The 26487-nt window shown below is 31.5% G+C and overlaps 1 protein-coding gene across 1 annotated transcript in view; it reads right to left on the bottom strand.

Moving 5' to 3' along the window:
- The window catches only part of LOC139497625 (E3 ubiquitin-protein ligase TRIM71-like), a 32349-nt gene extending 10210 nt beyond the window's left edge, over nt 1-22139 (bottom strand). Inside the window, exons 1-2 of the mRNA XM_071285856.1 lie at nt 21344-22139; nt 17172-17240 (exon numbers count right to left, since the gene is read on the bottom strand). Of these exons, the coding sequence (XP_071141957.1) occupies nt 17172-17240; nt 21344-22110 (836 nt within the window). The 5' untranslated portion in view covers nt 22111-22139. The remainder of the gene's footprint in view (nt 1-17171; nt 17241-21343) is intronic.
- Between the last annotated feature and the right edge of the window lie 4348 nt (nt 22140-26487).

The following is a 26487-nucleotide window of genomic DNA, read 5'->3' on the forward strand; positions in this document are numbered from 1 at the left end:
TCGAGTCGTTAGAAAGATTTCCAATTTTTAGTTTTAGAGCTATGTATAACAGTTTTGTAAAATTGAATCAATTTTTTTTATTAGCAATTTAGTGCATAAGTAAGATTCCGGAATGTCTTTAATGGTCTTCAGTCTATTTCTATGTGCAATAATACGAAAAAACAGTGTATATATCGTGTAGAGAGTTATGATGAAGTATAACCCTAGACCTTAGAAATTATAGGTTTGTATTTTCTAAAGGTGTGACACCACAGGTTCTATACTCCCTGATTACATGCCAAATTTATGTTCGTCTCACTCAAAGTTAATGTACCGATGAGTGAATTAAAGGATTTATTTAGCAAGGGAAGTATCTTGTTGATCTACCCTTACATCGATGTATCTTATTACATTATAAGTAATACAGATTAATCGATCTTGAGACTTATAATTCCATAAGCAATAAAACAACTCCGTTTAATTTTAACTTTATTGATATGACGTACTAGTATCCAGGTGATTATGAAACTGTCAACATTAATGTGTTTGTAAAGTTATTCGTCAGAAGCAACCATCAATTTATTTTTTGAGGCGCAAATTCAATTTGTAAGCTGCTGAAAGAAGTTGTTGATTTTTTTTAATAAACAAACTCTTGTGTCTGGAAAACATGTTTTTAAAAACACAGTAGAAACTCGAGTGCAGACAGGACACTATGTATGGTACCATGAACACATCGAAATTGTCAGACTTTAGTCACCTTACAGTGTATAGTTATTTTTGCTTTACAAAAATGTTGTTGTATTTATTATTGCAATTTGGGGAAAAATTAAAACATATGCGAGTTTTATTATTGGGATTTTAAGAGAAGCTGCATAAATATATATGTACCAGATATCAGAATGCAAGATCTTATGATAACATAAAAGAAGACTAACCGACTGCAAAAACATCGTGTTTACTGTCTATGTTGAATTTTATAATACTATATTTTGCTAACATATGAAATTATGTATTGATTATCAAAACTTCAGCTTCAGTAATTATTCACCAGCATTGCACTTATTGATTCATTCATAATTTTTAGGTGTACATTTATATGTGCGCTTACAAGATTTATTTAAAAAAAAAAATTAAAATAATTTTTTTTTCGATGTGGAATGGTAACAAAATAATTGTTCAAAGAAGTGGTGAAGTCTTGTCAGCTAAGCCAGTAACATATATGGCATGCATTGATTGCTTGATTTGTATTGAACAATACTTAGAGCAGTAATGTACTAATTCGGGGTGGTCAGTTTTTATTGGTGGAGGAATGCGTAGTTTTTGCTCCTCTGTATGCTTGGCAAGACGGTTGTTATACTTTAAATATGGTGTATTTTTTTTTGTTTAATTTGGTCGTGGTTAACATCCGATGGTTTATTATTAAATCGAATAGGGAACTATTTTTTACTTAAGCGGAAATACAGGTTCTTGTTGCATTACAGTAAAAGTATATATACTTCTCTGATTAAACTTGAACTTGCTACTTACCGACTGAAAAAGAAGGAATTATAGCATTAGTTTATTTTTTACAATCATTGGTGAATTTGTACTTTTCTGTATTGCTTTGTCATCAAATTGCTAAACAGGTATCCAATTTTAAGAATTTAAGCTATATATAACAGTTTATTAAGAATTAATCTACTATCTTTAAATTAAGATTAGTTATGTTGGTGTTTATGTAGGATTCAAAAATGTCTTTAATAAACTTTAGTCAATATCTATATACAAAATTGTTAACACACAAACATTAAGACGTTGTAATACCTTAAAAGGTCTGTATGCATGTCAAACCATAGTTCAAGCAGATAAATGAATTTAAATATCTGTATATGCTTTTTGGTTAGGGATGTCAATTCGGATAACTATTAATAACTCGTTGGTCTTATCACGCTATACTCGAGTACTCGATTGGGATTTCAAAACTATGTACTTAAAATTTTGTGGTTTGTTTTTCAACGGACGACAAACCACCTATATAGGTATCTGAAAATAGGAATATCAAACCAAAAATAACAAAATGCTCATAACCTTTCAGCACTCATTAAAAAAACAATAATGAAAGCAATATGAATTAAAAAAAAATATTTGAAATTTATAACAAAAAAATCATTTGGTAATCGTTATGAAAACACATTCAACATGTTTCATATCATCAAAGGCGTAATGATTAGACGTCAATCATTATAAGAGACAGTCGGTTTTGCAACTTTGTAAATTAGAGACTTGCAGACGAAACTATTTGGTCTGACGGTACCGAAGTGACTGAATGGCTAAAACGACAGTCACACAGTGCCGATTATGGCTCCCGTTTAATATCAGACGGCTCAAAAACACTAAAAGCTAAACAGTAGGATTTTTATTCTGAAGGATCTGAAATGTCTTATAATCCTTAACAAAGTCGTATACATGCGTAACAGATTCCTACGGATCAGGAAAGGTTAAGTGAGGTCGAATGCAAACCGTCTTTGCCGAAACCATTCCGGAACAGTCTAGTTATAAATACAATTACGGCAATGATATCCACGTCAGAGTCCTAACAATTACAGAACACGATACGATTGAGTCCAGCCAAAGCAATTTGCAATGAACCATAATGCGACCATTTTCTAACGGATATTTTTCCTCAGAGTCAGTGCACAATTTCGGCTGGAAACTGCTGAATTAGGTAGAATCGTTAAAAATATCTGACTGTTAACGTGCTTAAATAATTGTTGTTACAAAATATTATGAAAGTTTGAATTTCCAACCACAATTCACATACTTACAGGATCTTGATCTTGATCGGAAATGGTGCTGTTAAGGACGTCTCTAACAATCGTGAACTTGTGACCCCCACCTTAGCCATGTTTAGTGTAAAGTGTTCACCCCGGTATATATATTCTACGTATGTACGGACAATAAAGTATAAAGTACTAGGGAAAAAATTATTAATTTTACTAGTATAAATAATCAATGATGCTTATTTAATTTTATGTAAGAGTTTTTTAGAATGATCGATTTAATACGAAGAAGACAGCAATATTGTAACAGGAAACCGATTAGTCGAGTATGGTTTTTGGTAATCGATACTCTGTACAATCTACCAATAATCTAATATTCGAGTACTTGTTGACATCCCTATTTTATTTGGATCACTAAATTTAGTTAAAGTTTTGGATGTTCTAAGTGTATTTTGGAAATATTAACACTGGTAAACCACAAGTGTTTCTTTATTTTTACACAAAGTTGACACATAATACAGTATGCTTATCATATTAATGTACATTTTCAACAGGTCCCAAGCAGGAAGTACATTGATAATAACGTAAACAAATAACAACATAAATATTGTTGCGGCAACAAACGCGTTAAATATTAAAATGCACAGATGTAATTGCAGTTTTTAAAACGAAGACACAGTTGGTTAACACTTTTGAGTAAAACTAGCATTCACTCTTAGAGACCTAATCGTGTCTGCTTGTACATGTTGTAGACATATTAATAATATACTTACGAAAATCTGGAAGGTTCGATACGTTCTTTCCTTAAACAATAATAAATATATTTAATTTGAAATAACTGATATTCAAAATATATATCACTTGTGATAAGGTAAAATAGTTTATCCCTCTGTATTTATAATCCTTGGGTTGTTGGTGCATTTGCTTAACTCTTGTCTTCATTAATAATGTATTATGTGATATTTCATTGCTTTAAACTAATTTTGAACCAAGTGGCAAAAAAGAAATAAAGCACATTACAGAAACTATCAATAGAGAACTATTGGTTGCAAAGCAAAACATATATAACATTTTATAAAGGGCATTCCCGACGAGCTAATACTTTGTTTATATACCTTTTTTGTTTCTTTGTTGCATATGACGTGGCTCTGTACTTACGCATCCTGTCATTGTATTATTATGTCATGGTAATTTTTCGTTTATATATTTGTTTGCTTTTATAGTGAATAAGCTAATAACACGATGTTTATTGCTGTACCCCTATGTTTGACAATTGTAAATACAAAAAAACTGACTGATGCAGCATGTGTATCTTATGGTTCCCTCGAGAACCAACAATTAAACCCAAGTTTTAACGAACTGTGCATGAAATTAGAAAAATACAATATTCATGTTCTTAAAATGGAACAAATTCAAACTTCATAATTTTCGAAACCTGTTTATAGACTACTTAATTATTGAATAACAATCACAATTCACCTTGTATACATATGAAATATAAAGTTTAACGTCTTTTTTGTTTCAAATATTATATTCTATGAAACATACCTTTGATTTTTCATTGGACACTGCTTATTATTCAAAAACATATCTAATTGAGATTTAACTTTATCGCACTGCACGGTAGGTATAGTGTCTGGCTAGGATCGTGGTTTTTCGAGTGATTTGATCCGTATTTTTCGAGTGTGACCACTTTTTCGAGTGAATATGATGAAAAATGTTAACAAACAGACTTCATTTCTAATACGACATGATAGTGAAGCTTGAGTTTAATAAACAAGGTTATACAAGGTGTCTTAGTATATGAGATGAAAAGATGTTATCATTCTGACATAAAAGTTAAACTTAGCCTTACAATGCATTCCAAATATTAGAATATTGCCATTTTTACCAATGTAAAAGTCGACGGAAATGCATACATGGAATCTATATATCCTTAGGTATACATACATTTTACCAAAAATATTTGTATTACATTGAAAACGACATTTTGACACTAATTTCTGATTATCATATCCGGGCTTTTTCGAGAGCAGTTCGGGCTTTTTCGACTGCGTCCTTGTTTTATCGAGTGATAATACTCATTTCATATATCTACAAATGTTATGTGTTGGTGTATTTCCGTTTAAAAACTATAAAAGAAAGGTTCAAATTAAGTACTTTTAAGTCATACGGTGACACATTTTATAAACAAGTATCGTTCATTTGTATATATTCGTTTTCTCACATTTTATAAATTGCATGTACAGTTAATATTCGTGGTGTTAACAATCTTATGTAAGCATAGACAATTCAGAATGAGACGTACATACATGTATTGTGTGAGGTGAGATATATGTTTGTTTTTAAAAGAGTATACATCCCCAATATTTCATAAACTTTTTACTTGTATCTTGTAGTATTTATTTTATTGTTTAAGAAATGGAATTGAAAATGTTTAAATGCTTCTACTGTGAGGAGGAGTCTAGTTATGCATATGTATTTATTGGTCATACATCAACTAAACAATATGAGAACTTCATTTCAATAAAAGAAAGTGCCTAAAAAATGGAAAATATGGATATCTATCAAGACATGATTACAATGTTGTTCGAAGCACTGGACAATCTAGCTGGTGATAGCATATAATATAGTCATTTTATATTTTCTATCATTTCTAAAGGATCATATAGCACGATTTCAGTCTGAAACGGTCATTTTGGTCTGATCATATCTTAATTGACTGGATTTACCGCTAGAGGAAAACGTCAAGACTTGTAAGATCGTTAAGTCTCCGTTCTGATCGATAGTCTCATTAGGTAAATTAGTCCGTTAAGGCGTGTCAAGATAAACCAGACTGAATCTTCTAGCGAGCTGTTTAGATCCGTTACGACCGTGTCAGACCAAAACAGACCATGGATACAAAATAAGGTCAAGATTTTGTCAGACCGTGTCCAGTCGTGTTCAGCTTTTGATAATTTGGACACAAAACGAGTGAAACTTTCCCATTGTTTATAAGGGGTTGCTCCCCTTTTAAAAATAAAATAAAAACTAGAAAGAAGACGGTTTATGTTAACTGAAAGTCTACCACTTCCCCTTAATCATGGTTTACAAGTGATTGCAATACATGTTTATGCAATTACAGACTGTCGTACGTGTTGAAAAATTTGTCATTTTGACGCAACAGATCATTTTTACACCCTTATTAAATAATTACGGATGTAAACGTGATCTTAATATATTTAGTTAAATTTAAGATGTAACATTTTTTAATATTGTAAATGAATGCATTCTCATTTAACTTTTTATGTTACCTATATAAATTGCATTTTAGTAAACTTGAGGTAGGGTAAAATATATATATAACTATGTCTTTTATCGTTTTCCGTTTATTGTCATGACATTGTCCGTTTATTTTTGCCAGACTCATGCGTTTGACTTTCCATCTTTATTTTTTAATGTGTCTATAATTCGAGAGCCTTTTAAAAAAAATATTACATACCAGAAGACTTTGTTAAAAAATGAAGTTTGAATATTATAGCAGAAAAAAGGCTTATGAATTCATTCAACATATTTGAAATAGGTTTGATAAATTATCCGGCAAGTAATGTTTATGCGTCAGTGTACCTGAAGTACATTTAAAGACCAGGTTATATATATTACATGAATACAGCAAAATAAAGCTGGTTTAATTTAAATTACTATTCATTAGGGACATTTTCCGTCGATAATTAATCAAATCTGACAAGTTTTATTAAAAACGGAAAATAATTCTACGCCCGAAAACGATTTAACGTTACCGTACCCTCTTTACTTTTGTTGCATTCATGTCGCATGTCGGCAGTGTCAGCGCTTCAAATGGCAAACTTATTTTAAACAAAATCGTTGACATGGTAGAAGGAAACTACAGTACAATATAAGCTGAGCTGGAAATTACAATTGGTGAGTAGAAATGAATAATATTTTAAAAATGCCTATCAGACATGACAAAAATCATTGATCCGGCCAAGAGTTTGAAGGAAAAATGTTTACATTTGTTACATTTGTGCATACAGATATGAATCGACCTTCTAATACACCACACTCTTGCACAGTAACCTGTTCAAAGGCAAAGTAAGAATTTGGGCTTTTTAAAAATTGGAACCCCCCTTTTTTTTGGAAGATCACCAATGCATGATTTGAAAAGGTACATATAAACTATGGTTTAAATCCCCCCTTTTACAAAGGGCTGGATCCACACCTGTTTATTGCCTAAAATGTGGGGTTTTCACAATGGTTTGGTTGTCGGGGATGGCCTATTACAAGACCTCGAGTAACCCTACATATTCATATGTATTGTATGTTAATGTATTGATAACTGTCACGTCCTAAATTTGCATGAAATATTTGTCACTGGATTTTTTATAACCAATAACCAACCAATATTCACATGTTACGATGATGATGTACCTATTTATATAGCCACTGGTGGGTGATGTACAATAATTATAATTTATCACATATTTGTTATGAATACCTTCAAGGCTTGGGTTTGCATATGCAATAACCTGAAAATTTTGGTTACATATATATTAAAAATACAGGTTTTTAAAGTTATGTGTAATTTAGATTGATCAACATAAAAATGGGTAAATACTTTATATAGAATAAAGAAAAAGTGTAGTCTGGGGTCAAGGTTTAGTATACTATTTAATATATATCCAGTTTCTTAAAATTTTAACGGTTTAATTCAGTTTATTCATTGATGATACAAAATTCGTTCATATATATATGCACTTTACAAAAGGAAAGTCTACAGGGTATTCATAGCAACAGTGAATTTCATTTTTTTAAATTTTTTTTCTTCATTTTTTAATCTCATCTTTCTTACAGTAATTTATTTCCTATTAAAATGACCAAAAGAAATTACCAGTTGTGTTTAAAGGAGAACAACACTCTATATGAATTTAAAAATTGATCACAACAAGTATAGTGCTATAGCCTCTATTAGACAGTAACCTTTCAATAACTTGACTGCTTGTCCGCTAAATAGGGGTATATGTATTCTTGCCAGATAAAAGACTTATAGTGAAACGTCGCACGATACTGGTGTCACCTAACGTTACACACTCAAAGACGTAAGCCAAAATAAAAACGTTGGAATGCATGTTGTTCACATGGCTTTTTTACAATAAATTTTAAAGGATTGATTTTTTTTCATAAGAAAGGATTAATTGTTTTTTTTTAGATAAAAGATGTTAAGCTTTAGTTTTATTAACAAATTAAATATAAAAAAGTAACTTGAACTGAAACCTTTTGTTTTATATACATTTTAATTATAAAGGCAATCGATTACTTTTTTTATGGATAAACTATGCACTGCAAATGCACTCATCTTTGCACTCCAGAATGTCAAGGCGAAAGGACTACGGTATATCTAGTATGTCAGTTCTGCACAAATATATGCAAGGGAATTAGCGGGAACAATTATTATTGCTGTTTTTTTCTAACAATTTGTATTATAGCGGATCCGACTATTATAGTCCGGAAAACACTTCAGTTTCGCGAGAATATCTCTCCCAACCCCTTCTCTATGAATCGGTAGAGTACAACATAAAACATTAATTTTAAAGTTTTCTTATTAAGCAACAAAATAAAATAGCCGTATTCTAAATCGTCTGTGAAAACCGCAATAATGACAATTAGACGGAACGTTAGAAGTATATTTTATTAAATAACGTCAAAATCGTATGTGGGGACATTGTATCGGACATTTTAGTTTTATCTGATATCTCGTATATTAGATTTAATTTATGGGAATTTAATATCAAAATAAAGATAATTTTTTGTACTTTTATCCATTATATTTTTTTTTATGTAGCGAATGACACTGTATTAAATAATCATCATGAAAAAACAGAACACGTAACCCTGCGTTTAATTTGGTTTGAAGGGGACAAAATGTCGGACATTGCTATTCAACTCGAATAATAAGAATTTATTTTAAAAATTCCTAATTATTGCATGAGGCGAAAGTGTGATCTTTGTACAAAATACTAGTATAAGAATTATTTACTTTCGACATGGGGATTGCTCTGGAATTTCTTTTTTTGGGACTATTTAACAAAAATTACGGCAACCTTTCGTGCATGGGACAAGATTCAATGATGTAAAGAAATGAATTTATGACTTAAACAATTTAATTTATAAGTCCCTTTATGAGAAGAAGAATAAAACCCTTTTTTGAGGTTCTATTTCTAAAACGAAATGTTCTCTCTTTCTACATTAATGTTTTCTTAGGTGTATACTTCATTAAAAGGTTACTGTCTAATAGAGGCTATAGCATTATACTTGTTGTGATCAATTTTTAAATTCAGACGGTGTTTTTCTCCCTTAAACACAACTACTGGTAATTTCTTTTGGTCATTTTAATAGGAAATAAATTACTGTAAGAAAGATGAGATTGAAAAATGAAGAAAAAAAAGAAAAAAAAAATGAAATTCACTGTTGCTATGAATACCCTGTAGACTTTCCTTTTGTAAAGTGCATATATATATGAAAGAATTTTGTATCGTAAATGAATAAACTGATTTAAACCGTTAGAATTTTAAGAAACTGGATATATATTAAGTAGTATACTAAACCTTGACCCCTGACTACACTTTTTCTTTATTCTATATAAAGTATTTACCCATTTTCATGTTGATAAATCTAAATTACACATAACTTTAAAAACCTGTATTTTTAATATATATGTAACCAAAATTCTAGAATAAAATTATATCCTGGTATTTCATATTTTTCGTAATTTTTAATGAAATTAAATTATTGATTTATCCAAAATTTGAAGAGGACATTTAAAAATTGTGAACATATACAATCATCTTCAATACCCACAACATTTTAAAATTCACTCCTCAAGGCAATAAACTGTTGTGTCTTGAGCTCTTTATTACACGTATAGCATGTATTTAAGAAGTCCTGATAATTACCATTTCAGTGTTAAACATCCTGATTATTACCTATAGCTATAACATGTCATATAATATCACATTTACATGGTCATGAATTCAGGTTCAGTTTAAAATATCTTTTCATTTTGAAGTTGGTTTATACATTTTTTTAAACCAAATTCTGAGACAAAATTTAGTTAACTAAGTCCATTTTGTGACAACTAACCTGTATTCTGTAATACAATATCTTTTGAAATTCATAAAATACTCAAGTTTAGACCAGATTTACATAAAAGAATCATAAAAAGATATTATACGCCTGCCTTACCGAAAGATTTTTTGTATTTGTTTCCCCAACATACTGAATATTAAACAGGTGTATATAAAAATAAATACAAATAAAATAGAGAGACAGCAGCCCAAGACCAAAAGCAAGAAAAAGGCATAAATGAATTTTGACTAATCATGCTCAAAGGGCAAAAATTATATAAAAACTGACAGAGTTCACATGAAAATAAATTGTTTAGGCCACATTAATTTGATTAATAGTTCTTTGGATTGATAATATAAATAACATCTGCGTGCCATGTGCAGTGTGTCGTTCCTCCACTATAACATGATATAATATTTATAGATATTTTATTCATTTTAGGAAAAGATGCAACCTCCACAACACTTGTTCAATATGAATCCTTACTTAGTAACTACACGATGAAACGAACCATCTAATTAATATTCATTTTCAATGCCTTATTACTATAAAATATCAGGGCACAATATCTCAAATACTCTTTTTTTTTGCCCCAGGCAATTTTCAGGTTATTGCATATGCAAACCCAAGCCTTGAAGGTATTCATAACAAATATGTGATAAATTATAATTATTGTACATCACCCACCAGTGGCTATATAAATAGGTACATCATCATCGTAACATGTGAATATTGGTTGGTTATTGGTTATAAAAAATCCAGTGACAAATATTTCATGCAAATTTAGGACGTGACAGTTATCAATACATTAACATACAATACATATGAATATGTAGGGTTACTCGAGGTCTTGTAATAGGCCATCCCCGACAACCAAACCATTGTGAATACCCCACATGTTAGGCAATAAACAGGTGTGGATCCAGCCCTTTTTAAAAGGGGGATTTAAACCATAGTTTATATGTACCTTTTCAAATCATGCATTGATCTTCCAAAAAAAAGGGGGTTCAAATCACAGGAACAATTTTAAAAAAAAAGCCCAAATTCTTACTTTGCCTTTGAACAGGTTACTGTGCAAGAGTGTGGTGTATTAGAAGGTCGATTCATATCTGTATGCACAAATGTAACAAATGTAAACATTTTTCCTTCAAACTCTTGGCCGGATCAATGATTCTTGTCATGTCTGATAGGCATGTTTTAAAATATTATTCATTTCTACTCACCAATTGTAATTTCCAGCTCAGCTTATATTGTACTGTAGTTTCCTTCTACCATGTCAACGATTTTGTTTAACATAAGTTTGCCATTTGAAGCGCTGACACTGCCGACATGCGACATGAATGCAACAAAAGTAAAGAGGGTACGGTAACGTTAAATCGTTTTCGGGCGTAGAATTATTTTCTGTTTTTAATAAAACTTGTCAGATTTGATTAATTATCGTCGGGAAAAGTCCCTAATGGATAGTAATTTAAATTAAACCAGCTAAATTATGCTGTATTCATGTAATATATATAACCTTGTCTTTAAATGTACTTCAGGTACACTGACGTATAAACATTATCTTGCCGGATAATTTATCAAACCTATTTCAAATATGTTGAATGAATTCATAAGCCTTTTTTCTGCTATAATATTCAAACTTCATTTTTTAACAAAGTCTTCTGGTATGTAATATTTTTTTAAAAAGGCTCTCGAATTAAAGACACATTAAAAAATAAAGATGGAAAGTTAAACGCATGAGTCTGGCAAAAATGAACGGACAATGTCATGACAATAAACGGAACACGATAAAAGACATAGTTATATATATATTTTTCCCTGCCTCAAATTTACTAAAATGCAATTTATATAGGTAACATAAAAAGTTAAATGAGAATGCATTCATTTACAATATTTAAAAATGTTACATCTTAAATTTAATTAAACATATTAAGATCATGTTTTCAAGCGTTCACGGCCGACATCCGTAATTATTTAATAAGGGTGTAAAAATTATCTGTTGTGTCAAAATGACAAATTTTTCACCACGTACGACAGTCTGTAATTGCATAAACATGTATTGCAATCACTTGTTAACCATTAAATATAAAGGTTCAGGTGCTTATATTCAATATATAAATGTTTTTTCGGCAATCTGTTGAATTTTTTTAGTCAATTGGCGGCGGTTTGTGCAGCAGTATGACTTTGAGCTACTTTTTAAAATATATAAAAAAAATGTTAAATAATTAAATAGGAAGAAGTAAGAATTCAAATTGAATATTTTTTTTAAATTTAATTAACATGATTACGGGGAAGTGGTAGACTTTCAGTTAACATAAACCGTCTTCTTTCTAGTTTTTATTTTATTCTTAAAAGGGGAGCAACCCCTGATAAACAATGGTAAAGTTTCACTCGTTTTGTGTCCAAGTTATCAAAAGCTGAACACGACTGGACACGGTCTGACAACATCTTGACGTAATTTTCTATCCATGGTCTGTTTTGGTCTGACACGGTCGTAACGGATCTAAACAGCTCGCTAGAAGATTCAGTCTGGTTTATCTTGACATGCCTTAACGGACTAATTTACCTAATGAGACTATCGATCAGAACGGAGACTTAACGATCTTACAAGTCTTGACGTTTTCCTCTAGCGGTAAATCCAGTCAATTAAGATATGATCAGACCAAAAGGACCGTTTCAGACTGAAATCGTGCTACTAGTGTATAGGCTAATGAAATATTCATTTCTATATTGATTATATATGCAATTTTATTTAAATTATATTTTCAAAATCAAAAGTAGCATGAAATGAAGTTAAAATGAACATGAGTTCTCTGCACTATGTTCTAAACACTGTTTTTTTAAAGGATCAAGTAATTTCTAAATGAACACTAGAAAGTAGTTGTAGAACAGAAAATTTGCATTAAATTGATAAAGCTTCATTTTGTAATATGGTTTTGATGATTTATTGTAAGTCTAGAATACCTTTTTTTTATTCAAATTTTTGTGTAAAAAAACCCGGACCATTTGTTTAAAAACTCAGATGATTTCTTAGCCGCTCTTGAAAATCCGGACAATAACAAACACTGAATTCTTTGGTTAAATACCAGACCTGGGACAGTAGTGTTACAGTACAACACATGATCAAACCATAAAAAATCAGTTGAAAAAGGCTTACCTCATCAGATGGATACAAATAGAAATACATCTAACAAAAACATAGAGTGACGTGAATAAACTCATCATAGATACCAGGACTAAATTTTATATATACGCCAGACGCGCGTTCCGTCTACAAAAGACTCATCAGGGACGCTCCAATCCAACAAAGTAAGAAAAAAAAGCCAAATAAAGTACGAAGTTGAAGAGCATTGAGATCCAAAATTCCTAAAAGTGACGCCAAACACACCTAAGGTAATATATGCCTGAGGAAGAAAAGCATAAGTATTTAAAAAAATTCAAAATTTTGTAAACAGTTAATTTATAAATATAACAATATCAATGATAATTCATGTCAGCACAAAAAGTGCTGACTACTGGGCTTGTGATACCCTCGGGGAAATAAATCTCCACCAGCAGTGGCATCGACCAAGTGGTTGTAAATAAACTCATCATAGATACCAGGAGTAAATTATATATATACGCCAGACGCGCTTTTCGTCTACAAAAGACTCATCAGTGACGCTCGAATAAAAAAAGTAAAAAAAAAAAAAAAGCCAAATAAAGTACGAAGTTTTAGAGCATTGAAAATCAAAATTCCTAAAAGTGACGCAAAATACACCTAAGGTAATCTATGCCTGAGGTAGAAAAGCCTTAGTATTTCAAAAAATTCAAAATTTGGTAAACAATTAATTTATAAATATAACAATATCAATGATAATTCATGTCAGCACAAAAAGTGATGACTACTGGGCTTGTGATACCCTCGGGGAAATAAATCTCCAACAGCAGTGGCATCGACCCAGTGGTTGTAAATAAACTCATCATAGATACCAGGATTTAATTTTATATATACGCCAGACGCGCGTTTTGTCTACAAAACACTCATCAGTGACGCTCGAATAAAAAAATTAAAAAAAAAAGCCAAATAAAGTACAAAGTTGAAGAGCATTGAGATCCAAAATTCCTAAAAGTGACGCCAAATACACCTAAGGTAATCTATTTCTGAGGTAGAAAAGCCTTAGTATTTTAAAAATTTTTTTGGAAACAGTTAATTTATAAATATAGCAATATCAATGATAATTCATGTCAGCACTTTTTGTGCTGACTACTGGGCTTGTGATACCCTCGGGGAAATAAATCTCCACTAGCAGTGACATCGACCCAGTGGTTGTAAATAATCTCATAAGTGACCGGGTACTTGTATATCCCAACAACAAAAAGACAATAAGTAAGGATCTGAGAGTACTCGCTGTTAATGACAGCCAGCTCAAAACCGCTAACAACTAAATAAATACAAAAAACGTGCATCGAATAAAATTTGCAAATTTTGAGAGTAGTATGTAATTCATGTGTTGGACTTTTCTTATTGTTCATATAGAAAATTATGGGCTTTATCATTTTTCCGGATGCATTTTCTTAAAAAAAAAAAACGCAATCCTTTTGCTTGATTCTTATTTATTTCTACATGAAGGCAGATAACTCAAATGAAGTGATTTTTATAAACAGTTAATTTATAAATATAGCAATATGAATTTACTATTGAAAATTGAAGGAAGAAAACAAGTCCGGTGATCCATTTTTTTTAATCTAAAAGCATTCTATAAGACCTATATTCTCGCATTTTATCTTTAAATTTTATAATGTAAGTTTTCTTTTTATCACAAAAGATTAGAGTTTCCGTGTATAATCTATAGTTGTAATACTACCATTAATTTTCCCCCATTAGTCTTTGTTAAATTTGCTTTTTTCAAAAATATCTGCAGAATTTATCTTTGTTTCAAATAAAGAAATACTTGGCATGAGTAAAGTTTTATCCTGTCCAGTACTATAGAAAATATTTCACATAACATTTCATTGCATATAAGAAAATAACCATCATTGGAAGTTTACCAATCAAATTTCTCTCCTTATTTCATCTGTGTACAAGGTTTAGTCACCATGTAACCTCAAGATTACAAAATTTTATATAGAAATCACAAATAAAAAATTATGGTGTTTTGAAATACCCACGACATATGTTTATGACACAGAAATGTTTTTACTGCAATAAAATGTAGGATTTATAACCTACAACTGTCAAATTCAATGGAATATATTTTTCAACCTACTTTCGGATACAACCGGATGAGACGTACTATGCTTTTGTGGTATTACACCTAAAGAAGACATTATTGGTCAATAAACTGAATGTGACTTTTTTCCTTTGTAATACTGGTTATTTCAAGCATTTCTGTCAAGTTTTGTCATAATCAGTGCAATAGTTTGTAAAAAATTTAGTATAAATTATCATTGTATATTGAAAGACGACATCTACAGCTATTCGAGCAAAATTTCGTCGACGAATCCAAACCAAGCCGCATCAAGATAGAATAGAGTGTGGACCAATAAATGATCAAATATCTGCCTTATCTGTTTACAAACAGTTGAATATGATACACAAGATGAATTTAGGAAGATAAATACCACTAATGGACCTCTTTGTCTTCTTTATAAGCTTTCTTTCGGTCTATTTTTACCTCTCATTTCCTCAAAATTTCAACTTTTCAGGCCAATAAATAAAAATAATAGGGTAACTTTCACTCATTTATGGTAGAAATGTTATTAGAAATGAGTAATTGAAGCATTTTAGCAGACTGAACAATCCATGCAAAAGTTTACTGTCTCTAAGGAGGTTTCAATAAGTCCTTACGTAAAAATTAAATTGACACCGCGTTCCAGAGAGGAAAATAAAAGGCTTCTCTTTTAGTGAATAATTTTTCGCAACAGCATTAAAAATAATTTCATGTACTTATAACTTTATATTTATTTAAGTATTTCATAGGATAATATTCTACCATAGCAGAATATAAGAAATAAGGAGAAAAATCTCCCCCCCCCCAAAAAAAAAAAAAATTGAAAAAAATAGTATGGCTTGTTCTGTCAACTGAATATTCAGGGTAGAGTCCTATTTAAAGACAATTTTCTCATAAAATGTGGTTTGGAGACTCAATCCACTCAAATATTTCATTTTTGTAATATTTCACTTAAATAGCAAGAAATTTTAACACATGATATACTTGCAAGGTCAAAGTTGCATGTACAGCTTCTCATATTAGGTGTAATACCACCATTGATTTTCCCTTATTAGTCTTTGTTAAATATGCTATTTTCAAAAAAATGTGCAGAATGTATCTTTGTTTCAAATAAAGAAATACTTGGCATGAGTAAAGTTTTATCCTGTCCAGTACTATAGAAAATATTTCACATAACATTTCATTGCATATAAGAAAATAACCATCATTGGAAGTTAACCAATCAAATTTCTCCCCTTAGTTCATTTGTGTACAAGGTTTAGTCACCATGTAACCTCATAATTGCAAAATTTTCTATAGAATTCCCAAATAAAATATAATGGTGTTTTGAAATACCCAAGACATATGTTTATGACACAGAAATGTTTTTACTGCAATAAAATCATGAAAATGTAGGATTTATAACTTACAACTGTCAAATTCAAGGGAATATTTTTTTCGACCTACTTTCGTATACAACCGGATGTGACATACAATTATTGGGTGGTATTACACCTATACAAAACTTTGCTCAACCTGTAGCGTGCAAAACAGTTTTAAATATATATATTTTTTTGAGAAAAAAAGATAAAAAATACATTTTGACAAATTATTAAACTCTATGGATTTAAATTAAAACACGCTATCCAACTTAAGCGACACAAATGTCTGATCAATCGCTTATATTGAGAATATAGCTAATACTGTAAACCAACACAATTAAAAAAGCAATTAATTTTCTGTGGGACAAAAACAAGGCGAGTACATGCAATTCAGAATCGTCTCTTCAATAACATTACAAAGTCTACAAGTTTGCCACGACATAAAATGAAACGGCTTTAAAAAATGCACCGACATTAATTTGTTTAAACTACATGTATTTGCAAACAGTCACTCAATAAATAAACACATTATATCAAAAACAGATTCCTGTACATTAATGCAAGACATTATGATGTAATTGACTACAGTTATATATATCTTACAAGATATTTCCTGTCTATTGTGTTTGATATCAGTTTCATTCAAGTATTGCTTAATTTGTTAAGACTTTATGTATATAAAGTGTTTGGACCGTATACAAAGTTATTGACAAAGTAAATTTTCTTTCAGAACTTACCCACAGCTTGAACATCTAAATAGCCATCCTAGTTGTTGATATTCTTTGTCTTTGACTGGTGAACATCTACTAAAATGAAAAAGATTGTTTCACCATTTTCAAAATGACTATAAATGCCTTTAAAAACTTCATTTTGTGATGTTCTGTTTGAATGTATATGAACTATATGAACTATGTTAATTATATTTCTTTTAACAATTATATTCTTTTCAATACATAGACAAACTGCTTATTTTAGAAAAAGATACAGATTTATGTATGATTTTTTTTACCAATTAAATTATAATGAAGAAAAAATTAGAAAACTATAATTATTATGATAGATGCTGGATATGATAGTAATATGTTCAGGTTTTTTTTTCCTCACAATTGATTCTTTATCTAAATATTAAAAAAAGAGATATGGACTTATGTATGACTTTTATTATCAATGAAAGTAGAATATTGATGTAAACTTTACAAAACTATGAGTTGATATGATATATGAGTGGATATATAAGTAATAGGTGTATTATTTTATTTTTTCACATTTTATAGTCAATAATGAATTATTGTGGTAATGAAATGACCTGCGAGAAGTCAAACTTTGTCTTCAATTTTATTATAGACTTTTGTCTATACTGAGATCTACACATATTAGAAACATATTTGATTTTCTACTTCTGTTCACAGATGTCTTTGGACAGATTTGTCCTTCATTTTTAATAGCAAGTATACTTGATTGATTTCAATCTCCAACAGTTTTGAAACCACGGTTACTTGTGCGTACGAAATGCGCAACTGACGAAATAAAGCCTGATATTTCTTTGAGATGACGCTTTGAAGAAGGGTTAATATTTTGATGGTGAAATACAGCTTAAAAAAATGTTGACGAAAGAAATAAGACTATATTACAGAAAATAAGGACGAAAAATAAAAAAAATTAAACTGTCAATTGTTCTTGAACAATTGAGAGGTCTTTCCTTTTGTAATGTAAAATACATGTTCAAATAGACGTAGAATGTATTGAAAAGCTTTAAAACACACTGAAAAACCTTTAAATAAGGTTAAAAACACCAAATTCGCTATATGGGACATGACCTTGACCTTTGACCTTTTGACCTTTGTCAAGGTCATTAGTCCCCAATGTCATTGCCGAAGACCCCATGGGTCTAGGACCTTTGGTTATATAGTAAAAGATGATTTTGTCTTTCCAGAAACCTAAAACAGGTTTTATGCCCCTTAAAAAAAGGTCAAATCTCTTCGGTCAAAATGTAACAAAGTTGTGCCGTAATGACCCAAACATTTTCCACTATTTAAAACTTCTGTAAGTATAATGGTTTCTGAGATTATCCCATAACAAGGTGTTAGGTCAAAGGTCAAGGTCAACATACAAATTTGACCTTGAGATATTTTTCAAAGATACATAAATTGATGATGATTGGTGAAGATCCTAGGTGTCTACGACTTACGGTTTCTGAGTTTTGGTGGTCAACCGACACCGGTTAATTTTCATAGGGGCATAACCCTACCAATGAGTCGTTGAATCTTTTCGATCCAAATGTAACGAAGAACCAGGGTCTGGTCCTGAACAAATTTCACCCTTTGTTTTTTTTCTACCTATTACGGTTACGGTGTTGGAACGATAACAAGGTTTTTGGGTTTCGGAGGGATTACTCCGAACCGACAAAATATTTCGACTCACAGGGTGAGTTCCGGATAGGTATTCATGACACCGATACAAAGTGTGAACATGAAAGCGACACGTCTTACGGTTACGGAGGCTAACTTCGTCAAAGTTTGGCGGAACAAAAAGAATAATAATTAAACTGTCAATTGTTCTTGAACAATTGAGAGGTCTTTCCTTTTTTAATGTAAAATACATGTTCCAACAGACGTAGAATGTATTGAAAAGGTCAAGGTCAACCTTAAAAAGCTCGAAAACACACTAAAAATCGTTTAAATAAGGTTAAAAACACTAAATTCGCTATCTGGGACATGACCTTGACCTTTGACCTTTTGACCTTTGTCAAGGTCATTGGTCCCCAATGCCATTACTGAAGACCCCAAGGGTCTAGGACCTTTGGTTATATAGTAAAAGCTGATTTTGTCTTTTCAAAAACCTAAAACAGGGGTTATGCCCCTTATAGAAAGGTCAAATCTCTTTGGTCAAAATGTAACAAAGTTGCGCCATAATGACCCAAACATTTTCCACCATTTAAAACTTCTGTAAGTATAATGGTTTCTGAGATTATCCCATAACAAGGTGTTAGGTCAAAGGTCAAGGTCAACATACAAATTTGACCTTGAGGTATTTTTTAAAGATACATGAAATGATGATGATTGGTGAAGATCCTATGTGTCTACGACTTACGGTTTCTGAGTTTTGGTGGCCAACCGACACCGGTTAATTTTCATAGGGGCATAACCCTACCAATGAGTCGTTGAATCTTTTCGATCCAAATGTAACGAAGAACCGGGCTCTGGTCCTGAACAAATTTCACCCTTCATTTTTTTTCTACCTATTACGGTTACGGTGTTGGAACGATAACAAGGTTTTTGGGTTTCGGAGGGATTACTCCGAACCGACAAAATATTTCGACTCACAGGGTGAGTTCCGGATAGGTATTCATGACACCGATACAAAGTGTGAACATGAAAGCGACACGTCTTACGGTTACGGAGGGAAATTTTGTCAAAGTTTGGCGGAACAAGAAGAATAATAATAATAATAATCAGAAGAAATACAGTAAGGTCTTTCCCTTTAGTAAAAGGAAAGACCTTAATAATAATTAAACTGTCAATTGTTCTTGAACAATTGAGAGGTCTTTCCTTTTGTAATGTAAAATACATGTTCAAATAGACGTAGAATGTATTGAAAAGCTTTAAAACACACTGAAAAACCTTTAAATAAGGTTAAAAACACCAAATTCGCTTTATGGGACATGACCTTGACCTTTGACCTTTTGACCTTTGTCAAGGTCATTTGTCCCCAATGTCATTGCCGAAGACCCCATGGGTCTAGGACCTTTGGTTATATAGTAAAAGATGATTTTGTCTTTCCAGAAACCTAAAACAGGTGTTATGCCCCTTAAAAAAAGGTCAAATCTCTTCGGTCAAAATGTAACAAAGTTGTGCCGTAATGACCCAAACATTTTCCACTATTTAAAACTTCTGTAAGTATAATGGTTTCTGAGATTATCCCATAACAAGGTGTTAGGTCAAAGGTCAAGGTCAACATACAAATTTGACCTTGAGGTATTTTTCAAAGATACATAAATTGATGATGATTGGTGAAGATCCTAGGTCTCTACGACTTACGGTTTCTGAGTTTTGGTGGTCAACCGACACCGGTTAATTTTCATAGGGGCATAACCCTACCAATGAGTCGTTGAATCTTTTCGATCCAAATGTAACGAAGAACCAGGGTCTGGTCCTGAACAAATTTCACCCTTTGTTTTTTTTCTACCTATTACGGTTACGGTGTTGGAACGATAACAAGGTTTTTGGGTTTCGGAGGGATTACTCCGAACCGACAAAATATTTCGACTCACAGGGTGAGTTCCGGATAGGTATTCATGACACCGATACAAAGTGTGAACATGAAAGCGACACGTCTTACGGTTACGGAGGCTAACTTCGTCAAAGTTTGGCGGAACAAAAAGAATAATAATAATAATAATCAGAAGAAATACAGTAAGGTCTTTCCCTTTAGTAAAAGGAAAGACCTTAATAATCAGAAGAAATACAGTAAGGTCTTTCCCTTTAGTAAAAGGAAAGACCTTAATGAAGAGTTGTCATGACATCAAAAATAGTTTTACTCTTGATAACGCTTGAGTCCGTTTCGATGCGAAGTAAAAACACCTGATAATTTTAGAAGGCAATTAAAGGTCATAAAGAAAACAATTGAAATCGAAAAAATAATCCTTTGTTGATTTGTTTTAGAAAGATATTTCGGTTAAGTATTCATAGTAATAATTTTTATAGGTGACTGCCTTTAGATAAATAGTTCATACTGTCAATATTAAGAATGACTTGTTGATTGGAGATCTCAGAACCAAGACATTCCAGTCTTTTACTTAAAGCTTGAAATAATTTTTTTAAATAATTTGACACTATGAATAAACATTAAGATTTTTTTTTCGGTTATTCGGGGTTTTCGAAAAGCAGATAACATCAATTTTTATATTTACCTTAAAGTATATGAACCGATTAGTTGCCTGATGTCATCCTCAGTAACTGCTTTACTATCGAAGGATATCTTTGGAAACTCGGGAAGAGAGTCTATATGTAGTTTGTTGATCTCTTCTTTCATCTTATTAATCTGTTGTACCATAGTTTCATCCGGTCTGGCTTTATCTAGATCCAGTCTTCTTCTATCTAAGTTCTGTCCAACAACAAGTGTGGATTTAGCAGCAGATAAAATCTTCATAAGTTTATCTTTCTCCTTCGTTGATTGTTCTTTAACTAAGGCAATCATCTTAGAAACAGATTTATCAACCATGCGTTTAATATTGTTGCTTTGATCGGTGATAGCTTTTATGACAGATTCTACATCATTATCAAACGATTTCAAGCTAACCTCAATTTTTGTTATATTTTGATTTGCTTCATTGGTCTTGTCCCGAATTTGCTTTTCGTTATCCCCTCGTAATTGAGCAATTACATCGACCAATTTAGAAAATTTATGACCATTGTGATTTCCTGTCACACAACTTGTACATACCGGTACATTGCATGTATTACACATTAGGTTGGATTCTTCTTTGTGTTGGCTACATCTAGATTTACCTTCCGGAATAAGTTCGGAGGCGTGTTGAAACTGGTGGTTTGTCGATAACTTCTGTCTTTTATGCAGCGACTTACAGTTTTCACAATAATATTGTTCACATTCTAAGCAGTATTGTGATCCAGGGGCACTCACACAAATTTCACATGTTTTAGACGCAGCCTGAGCCATGTTGTACTGATATAAAATCACAAGACTGATAGGTGATTTATCACATGACATACAATTTTATCTTATCAAATACTTGTTCAAATACATACATTATCACAACAGGTAACACGAGTTACTTACAATTTACACTTGTATACCCCGAAGTAAATACACCCATCAAATTGAGTAGGAATAAAATATGGGATACCAAGCTCGCGTGTCGTCTTCCTACGACATTTTAGTGACGATTAATAAAAAAAAAGTAAACCGTATGCAATGAAATATCTCGAGTCATATCGTTGTGTCTTGTTGCAATCCAAAGATCACATCCTTAATCCTTGTCGTCCAATCTACATGTCAAACTGATTGTTAAGATCATCGTCTTGCATAGGCATGCAATAGTTATCACTGGGCGTTAATCAATCTAAAATCAATCAAAAATGTTTTTATACTGCATCTATATTGAAGTAACGTGTATTTCCTAAAAATAATAACAAAGCTATATTTTGTATAAAGTCAATTTCATCATGGAACACATTTCTCCACAATCAGAGGTCCATTAAGGAATAAAAATAAGTTTGACATTTGTAGTACGATTTAAAACGTTATCAATTTATTAATTCAAATTGCAGCATAAAAACAATATAATGTAAATGTCAGAATATTTTTTTTTTACTCAGCGCAAAACTGGGGAAGGGCTCCGTAGAACCTCGCCCTTTTTCCAATTTTTCAGCCTCATACACAAAAGTTTCTATTTTCCTAACATTGTATATTCACCATTAACATCCGCTGTTTCAAAAGAATTTGTGGAACCTTAAAATCCTCTACCACAGAAATCCCGATAGGAATCACAGGCCTTCAATATCAGTTTTTTTTAACCAATGTCATATGCAAGATTCTAATGCAATTTGGATGTAACAATTGTTTTCATTGGCTAAAAGATGCCGTCAAATCCACAGTTGACCAGGCATAACTAAGGAGGGACCTGCCATTTTGAATTGATTGAATCAACAAATGTTCGTTTACTACTATATAATCGAAAATAAAACAACACCTACCTCGAATTCGCCGTTTTAATGTAATTTTATCCGAATTTGAAGCGTACAGGTAACGTAATAACCTCGAGTTTGTAAGTTTTCATTTGTATGACGTCACGTTTAGCCATGACGTCTTTGTGCCAAAATCATTCATGAAGTTTCGCGGATTTTTTTCTATTTGTCAAATTTAGACATTTTTTCAAGTTTCATCGTATTTTTTCTTTTTATAATGCATTAGAATCGGAATAATAGTATATATATATATATATATTTGTAACAATATTCAATGAGTTCTATTTAAGGATTACAGTACTGTAGTTGAAGAGTTGCTACCGTCAATTGTAGATTTGACGGTCGCAAATGCAGTTTAGAGGAGACAGTAAAACGGAGATTTGCGATCGTCAAATCAAAATTGACGGTGGCAACTCTTCAACGACAGTACTCTTAGAACTCATTTAATATTGTTACAAATAAATATTGACAGAAAATACAAAAAGTCCACCATTTTCAAAATAAACAATGCCTACAACAAGGAAAACGACAGTTCGTTTGATGAGTTTGGGCTTTTGATTATGCCATTTTGGTTAAAGTCGCTACGTTTTGAATTTTCTACAGATTTGGTATTTTGGTTATTTTACCATTGTTTAACAAAGGGTTGTTTTCAACATTGGCTTCAAGTTGCACAAAGCAGTGCAAAACACAACTTCCTTCGTATTATGATAAGGAATGTCAATTTTTACATACCAATATACATATAATATCATATCAACTATTATTTATATTGAAAGGTCTTATGTTGCAAACAACTCCTGTTCCTCCATATAACATGAAATAACTTCAAAGCCACTTACGATCGATGATAATCAAGACACCCATCTTTTACGTTTAACTTATGCATACGTCAAATGAATTTATATATTCCAAATCCTATTATTTTTTTAAAGAAAGTAAATAATTTAAAATCCTTATCAACGTGCATAAGTTATGTAACCTTCTGATATTTTCTGCTTGACAAAAGCAGCAGGTGAATCTCTAGGCTCCAAACAAGTGTCAGCTTCTTTGAAAGCTACGGTAAGTTTACGGTTGAATTTGTATTGGTCCACTCAAGACTTTCTTTCAAACTTCTAGTCACCATTCACCTTAAGCTGATTCTGTTATCTGTTCAATTGTAAGTCTGATCTTCTTTGTGATGATAAAATGTATGTAGTTTATTTGAAAAGCTTCCTATCATTTGTGACAATGAATCATTCTGTGATTTTCTAATTTCATCTCCGCAGTTCGCTCAACGCCATTATCGATGTCCGGATCCATCATTTCACTAAGAAAAATATTGACGTTCAATAAAGTAAAGCAAGTCTTAAAATGATAATTATACACTCATCATTTAACACAATAAATTTCCTACCCAAAAGATTCATACGCCTTCGAACTTATACGTGAAAAGACAAGTAATTCACGTTCCCACTGTGCCAAGAAAATCTGAATTACTGAAAAATAAGGGAGAGTTTGAACAAAAGATTTACATCACCGGTGTATTAAAAATTAAACACCAAAGCCGCAATTCCCCGCGGCAAATTCTAATTTCTGCCTGTAAATCATGTAAATAAAAATAAAAATTAAAATTAAAACACGTACAAATCTTTCATGCCTTATATTCAAATAATTTCTAATTTTTCTGGACTCTAAGTGATTTAGAGTTATGACACATTATATTTATACTTAACTATTGCTGAATATTGTTGACCTCTCAATGCCTTTTTTTGTGTGTCACTATGAAGCAATCACATTAGCTTAAATTAGGTGTAATAACACCATTGAATTTCTTCTATTAGTCTTTGATATAATTGCACTTTTAAAACACTTGTGCAGAATTTATCCTTGCTTCAAATAAAGAAGTACTTGGCATGAGTAAAGTTTTATCCTGTCCAGTACTAAAGAAACACAATTCAAATAACATTACATTGCTTATAAGACAATAACCATCACTGGAAGTGAACCAATCAAATTTCCCTCTTATTTAACCTATGTATAAGATTTAGTTTCCAAAATTTTCTATAGAAAACCCAAATATAAAAATAATAGTGCTTTGAAATACCCAAGACATATGTTTATGACCCAGAACTATTTCACTGCAATAAATTGTAGGATTAATTACCTACAACTGTCAATTCAAGGAAACATTTTTTTCGACCGATTATCGTATACAACGAGCTGTGACGTACAATGATTTAGTGGTATTACATCTAAGCCCTACGGTTTATTTTTTTCAATGCTGTCTTTATTTATTATCTAAATTTATCACGTTTTTCACCTTGAATAAATATTTATTCTTGAAAAGGTGTGTTTCTATATCACAGCTCCAAAAGTTCCCCAGATGCATCAGATGAAACTTAATCAAGACATAGATATGACAGACATAAAATTCAATGTATCTAGCTTTTTAAACTTGTTTACTTAGTTTCCATAAAACCATATCGCTCCAATCTTGTATTTTTTTTTTAATAACCTTTAAATTTACTTTATCAAAATAGAGTCGTCTTTGTACAATACATTTCGGTTTGGAAGTGACAACAAGTTTCGAAATAAAATGAAATATAAGTAAAAAATCGTCTCCGCCTGTGTTCCTTCCTATGTCAGTTCTTTTGAGTGTTGCAAAAAGATGAATATACCCTAGGTGTCACCATACGAAGGAAAGTTAGACAATATAACGCTTAAAAGAAAAGACAAACAGGCAAAACTGCAAAACGGCAGTCCACAAACCACTATATAAAACATTAAGATTTGAGGTACAGAAGCCAAACCATGTGCATACTATTATCATGAAAGTAATATCTTGTCATTGGTTGTATTCGATTATGACACAATCGAAACATTGATGTCGACATGCGAATCACATGATTAAGTGACCTGTGTCTGGAGTATGTCGTGTGTAAAATTCACATGCTATGTTAAATTAAAAATCAATACGCATCAAATTGAAAACATTAAATTATCTTACATTTTCAATTGGTATTCATACTTACTTTGCTAGGATCATAAAACACGAAACTGGATAAAAAAAAACCTAAAAAAAACCCCAGATGTATAACTATTAAATATACAAACGAGTCTAAATTGAAAACTACGTTCAAACCTATGATTGCGTTGGATAAAAACCGCAATTTGTATACGTGTGCATGTAAAACAAATTTCCTTGTAGAAGGGACTAACTACAGCACAAACAACATTTTCCAAAAGACCAAAAAAGTGAAAAAGTATATTTAAACAAAACGCATTTGACTCACAGGTCGAACAACTGATGTTCTTTAACCCTGCTGACTGCCATTGGCGATTGCCCCAAAAAAATGATCACAAGATGTAA

This window comes from Mytilus edulis, chromosome 12 (genome assembly GCF_963676685.1).
Source record: "Mytilus edulis chromosome 12, xbMytEdul2.2, whole genome shotgun sequence".
Taxonomy (NCBI): Eukaryota; Metazoa; Mollusca; class Bivalvia; order Mytilida; family Mytilidae; genus Mytilus; species Mytilus edulis.